General features: G+C 42.6%; 1 protein-coding gene across 7 annotated transcripts in view; it reads right to left on the bottom strand.

The window, feature by feature from the left end:
- The window catches only part of KIZ (kizuna centrosomal protein), a 78,893-nt gene that overhangs the window by 26,155 nt on the left and 46,738 nt on the right, over positions 1-6,000 (bottom strand). For all 7 annotated transcript variants that reach the window (XM_014962479.1, XM_014962483.1, XM_014962482.1 and 4 more), the window contains one exon: positions 4,900-4,999. In XM_014962479.1, the coding sequence (XP_014817965.1) occupies positions 4,900-4,999 (100 nt within the window). The remainder of the gene's footprint in view (positions 1-4,899; positions 5,000-6,000) is intronic.

The raw sequence follows: 6,000 nt of genomic DNA, 5'->3' as shown, positions 1-6,000 counted from the left end.
TTAATAACCCCAGGCTGGGGTTATTCAGCCTGGAGAAGAGGAGGCTGAGGGGAGACCTTCTTGCTCTCTACAACTCCCTGAAAGGAGGGTGTAGAGAGGCAGGTGTTGGCCTCTTCTCCCAAAGGACGAACGACAAGACCAGAGGAAATGGTCTGAAGTTGGGGCAGGGGAGATTTAGATTAGATATTAGAAAGAACTACTTTACTGAGAGAGTGGTCAGGCCCTGGAACAGCCTGCCCAGGGAGGTGGTGGAGTCACCATCCCTGGAGGTGTTCAAAAGACGGGTTGATGTAGTGCTGGGAGGTATGGTTTAGTGATGGTGATGCTCCTTGTTTGTTGTGTGGGTGTCTATTTTTGTCAGTTAGGTTGACGGTTGGACAAGATGATCTTTGAGGTCCCTTCCAACCTAGAAGATTCTGTATTTAAGGTATTTAAGAAACGTATAGACATGGCTCTTCAGGGCATGCTCTAGTGCCCAAGGTTATTGGTTTATGGTGAGGTGTTGAGTGTGGGGTTTAGTTGGTGGGTGCGGTGTTTTTGGTGGGCGTTTGGTGTGGTGTGTTTTGTATTTATTTGGTGGTTTGTTTTGTTTTGTTTGTTTTTTTTTTTGTGGTTGGACTCGATGATCTCAGAGGTCCCTTCCAACCACTAAGATTCTGTGATCTGTGATCTGGAAACACGGCAAAGGCAGAGGATGGGCAGGTGGGAGATCACACACGGGAGTGGGGGAACACCCCACACCTCTTCCTCTCAATCTCCTGCTGAACCCATCTCCTGGCCGCTCCCAGCCCCAAACGTTTGGGGTCTCTCCTCAGAGCCCCGGCCAAACCCGATGGATCCCCCCCCGCCATCATCTGAGCAGCGCCAGGAGCGGTTCTGCAGGGGGCTGCGGGGCTGCGCAGAGCCCGAGTGCCCCCCGCTGGCCGGCCCGCCTCGCTGCCGCCAGCCAGCCCCTCTTCAACACCACCCCCGGGGATAATTAAGAGGCTGAATTAGGATCTGTCCATTCTTATTTGTGTATCGTTACCTCCCTGTTCGGTAAAGGCAACGTTTGACTGAAAAACAGCCTTCGGAGACCACAGCGGCTTACCTCCAGATGACAGATTAATCAAAGTTTAGAATCATAGAATCATAGAATGTTTTGGGTTAGAAGGGACCTTTAAAGGTCATCTAGTCCAACCCCCCTGCAGTAAGCAGGGACATCTTTAACTGGATCAGGTTGCTCAGAGCCCTGTCCAACCTAACCTTGAATGTTTCCAGGGGTGGGGCCTCCACCACCTCTCTGGGCAACCAGTTCCAGTGTCTCACCACCCTTATTGTAAAGAACTTCTTCCTAATGTCTAATCTAAACCTACTCTACTCTAGTTTAAAACCATTGCCCCTTTTCCCGTTGCGACATGCCCTTGCAAACGGTCCCTCCCCAGCTTTAAAATTTAGAGTTTAAATTACTCTATGCTGTGCTTTATGTCCTGACCAAATTAAAATTGTTCTTTGGCTCTCGGTGGATAACACATCTTTAACCTCCAGATTATTTTGAAATGAGACGGCGCAAACAAGTCTCGAAGAAAAATCAACTGCTTGCATCCAAAAAAAATGGGGAATTACCCAGAAAGCTAGTGACCTCCACTGGCTGCATCCATCCCTACAGGAGCAGGAGATGCCACACACATCGCCTGCCCCCCGCTCTGGCAGGGAGATTGCAGGCCTGACTTCTGATACCTTTTCCCCCAAGTAATTGTATCGTTTAACGGGCTCCTCGCTGCCCCAAAACACCAACTCCTCCAACAAACATCCCATCTCCCCGCAGGTAAATATTCCCTCCGTATAGTAAATGAAGTCAGGAAAAAAAAGAGAAAAAAAAAAAAAGTAGTTTTCTAGCTAAGGGTAGGAGAGGATAGTTGCAGGAGAAGAGGAAGCTCTGGCATGCACCCCCGAACAAAAGGGAACAAGTGGTCTTTACTCGGAGAGCAGCTTCCTATTAAGACTCACTCCTTCGTACATTATGCCTTTCATCCCCACTCAACCACAAAATGATTTTGCTGTAGGAAATACAATGGCAGAAAAAGATTTACATTGAAAGAATCTTTAATAATAAACTGTTGCAGATCTGCCTACTTCCCCATGATTTATAATACAATAAACATCGGATTCTATTAAGTCTCATGCACTGAAGACACGCACTGAAAAACCCAATATGAAAGCCCTCAATTCTTCCCCGTCTCCAGTACCATAATAGTGAAATGAGCATGTATAAATGTGCTAAGAGTATCTCTTTGCATCTTTTATAGCTTGTGTGTATTAATCTGTAAAGCTTATTAAGAAAGTCATTGCTATGCAAAGCAGCACCCAATCTCTTTCTCTCGCTTTTCAACAGAGCGCAGTGTTTAGCCAATGGGACCGGTCCCCTGCCCCTCATTCGGCATTCATAACATGCAACATTTGCACAATGTATCTCTCAAAGGCTGCTGAATAGAAAGCCTTAATACTCATGTAAACAACTGCAAACCAATTACTTAATGAATCAGGCCCACACATAATGAGGTGCCAGACAAAGAGCTATAAATGCATTTTTTGCGCCCCAGCCTCTGCTTTAAAGTAAAATCCCTCAGCTGTAGTTTGGGCTTAACTGGCACATCATAATTATTGTCTGGAGGACATCAGAGGAAGCCATTTTTTTCTTTTTTTTTTTTTTTATTTAGGTCCAGCAGGGTCTTTTGCGAGGTCACTCATCAGCTCAGTGACAAAACGGAGCAAAGAAGAAATTTATAAAAAGTACCACCGCAGCGGCTACGCCGTTATGTTTATTCTCAAGTAGTGGGTTTCGAGACCACTTGTCAAAGCAATAAAGCCCCAGAAGTGACTGCACTAAGTGGAGAGCTTCAACGCCAGCCACCCAGACACCGCACCGCGGCCCGGCTGCAAAACCAGCCCCTTCCATCCCTCCGTCCTTCCCTCTGCTCCTCCTGCTCTCCAGGGGGGATGCCGAGTGCCCAAAACTCAACCTTTTGGTGATAACAATCTTCACATTTAGGAGGCTGCCTTATTTTTTTTGAGTCATTTAAGAAAAACTAACTTTAAGCCATCGCAAGAGATTTTCTTTGTTTTTTTTTTAAAGCAGCATCGTTGTGTATCAGTGCATAAAGGAGGTTTGCTTCTCTGCACTGAAAGGCATGAGGTTATAGGGCAGAGGGAATTAGTTCAAAATCTATCACAAATAAGAATTGGGGGGAAAAAAATAGCAAAAAAAAAAAACAAACCCCATACGCCGTATGAACCGCATCTGAAAAATGCAGAAGGCCCCAAGTGCATTATTAGTAAACAGTACACCATCCAAGGGGGAAAAAGCTTAGACCCTTTTTTAAAATTAAATTTAAAAAAGTTCTGTTTAAATTTCACTGAATTTTTCTAGAGTTGGAAGGGACCATAGAGATCATCTAGTCCAACTCCCCTGCTGAAGCAGGATTGCCTAGAGCTACAGCAGGATTGCCTAGAGCTAGAATTATACATATATTATGAAATTATACATATTTTATTCAGCTGCTTAACAGCAATCCTGTAAGCACCTTCTTCAGGGCCAGACCCTCCTCCTCCTGCTGTCCTGGGCTTCAGTGAATGATGGAACGTAATTCTCAAAATTGCAGAAAATTTTAAAAGAAAGGGAAAAAAAAAAAAAAAAAGAGTTTGACCATAAGACTGTAAGAATTAATCCTGAAGCACCGCATAAATGCCATTCGTCAGTGTTGTGTAATATGGCTTGGTTTTATTTACTGTACTTGAAGAATTAGGGAAATACTGTGATTTTAAACACAAAACGCAGAACAACGCTTGGCAAAAGTGGAATTGTCTCATATCAAAACTGGCCTCATCAATAACAGCATAAAAAAAAAGCTACAGAAAGACAGCAATGCTGTATAAAGAGGACTTAAAAAAAATTATCAAAATGCTTTAAAGTCTGTTGCAGAGTGCTCCTGATGGCAGTTTTCAGGCCAGGGGCGGCGCAGCAGCAGCACCCACTTGCTGGGCTGCCCTAATAAAGAGCAGATAAGGATCTAAAGCCCAGGCAGCATTTCGTGTGATGGCTGTGTTATAGCCCATTTTCTGCCTCTTCTTGACCACTAATTTGATTGCTGCTGTTTGATTACTGTTACATGCCAATGAAGAAGGCAAGAAACATCCCACGGAACTGCTCAGAGGACTCAAAGGAAACTCCTGCAGTTTAAGAAAGACAACCACAAAACAAAAATCACAAAAAAACAAACCACAAACCAACCAAAACAAAAAAAAAACCACCCACCAAACCGCCCCCTTTAGGTACATGTAAAGCCATTGATTAAACACAAAAAAAAAAACACCCACCAAACTGCCCCCTTTAGGTACACGTAAAGCCATTGATTAAATATACTCAGTTTGAAAGTAAAAAAAGGCATGTTATAAGTACTCCAGTATCAAATATAAAAAAGAAAAACCACCCCAAAACCCCAGCCCATGGAAAAGCGTTATCCAGTTACAGCTACTTTACATCTCATACACAGAGAAGAAACCCACCACTTTATTTCTTGAAGACTTTATATTTTATGTCTGCCTCTTTCCTGACAACTCCTATTGTCTGGCCCCTGAGTAGCCCTACTGAGAGCAGCTGTACACGCTAATTTGTGGTTCACTGAGATGTCAATTGAGTCTTAAAATGAGAAAACAACAGCTGCAAAACAATACTTGGCTTTGGCACAAATATTTTCTAAGGTGTACCAAAGCCTAAGATGTTTTCTTAGATAAACATAAATATGAACCTTAACCCTAAACCAAGTGAAAAAAATGAAACGATCCAAGTTCCTTCATTTTCTGTCGGTGTTTCTTATTCTACACAAGCCTTTCAAACGTTAAAGGATTTAACAACTTTACCTTGAGAAGGGAGGACTTCTTTCATTCGATGAAGAACTCGTTTCCAAATGCAGTTCTTGGCTTGCTTTTGCTTCGGAACCGTTACTGCCACTATCCCAACCTGTTAAGTAAAAAACACAAAATAGAAGTTTTCGAATAATAACGGCCAGACCTGAGAGCAGCCTGCAAGTCTCCAGCAGCAACACATTCTTCTTTGCAGAGAGATGCACGTAACGGCCACGCTCTTGGTTTGAGGACAAAACCAAGGGGTTTTGGGGCACGCAGCACGCAGTGCAGGTACCTGCCTCCAGATTGTTTGCTCACAGTTAAGTGGACATTAGTTTAAAAAAAAAAACACAAGAAAGAAAGATTCCCCCGCTATCAATTAAGTTATCCAACGATGATTTCTTGTGAATAGCGAACATTTTACAAAAAAAAGAGCAAACACTGCGATTCTCTTAAGAGCTGTATTGAATCGTGGCAACTTTAAGCAAAACTGAAGGATTTGTAGGGTCTTTTTACTCTTTTCTTTTAATCTCTGAGTTCTCATTTACTTTAGCTAATCTGGAAGCAAGGTTATTTTTATTTTCCTTCCCCTTAAATGTACATTTTTGATAGTTACCATTCTTTTAATATTATTTGATACATCAGTATTTTTAACCACTCTTCTCTCTAGAAATAGAACTGTGTTTCAGAGGCACAAATCTTGGGATTTTTGTGACTTAAACAGCCAAACACCCAACTATTCCAGAACCTTTTATCTACGCTTTCCTTTCTTTCCTTTCCCCACCCTCTGTGTAGCTCATTTCCATTCTGTAGAGACTGATTTAAAAAAAAAAAAAAAAAAAGAGGTAAATGAATTAATTCACTAGAATTGTACAATTGCTCATCTTCATACTTATTTCCAAAGAACGTGACATTCAAGTACAAATCCCACTTTAAAAGGCTACTTTGCATATATACATACACTACTGAAATGATAAACAAGCCCTAATTGTTACCAACTTCATTCCAATCCAGGAAAATTTTGTATTTTGGTCCATCTTGGACACTCCTACGTTCTAACTGGCCACTCCAGCAGATCCCACCACTCTGGGCTTGGATTTGGGTGGCAGAAACCCT

Source organism: Calidris pugnax, unplaced genomic scaffold (assembly GCF_001431845.1).
Source record: "Calidris pugnax isolate Ruff unplaced genomic scaffold, ASM143184v1 scaffold147, whole genome shotgun sequence".
Lineage (NCBI taxonomy): Eukaryota > Metazoa > Chordata > Aves > Charadriiformes > Scolopacidae > Calidris > Calidris pugnax.
This window is presented reverse-complemented; position numbering and strand designations above follow the sequence as displayed.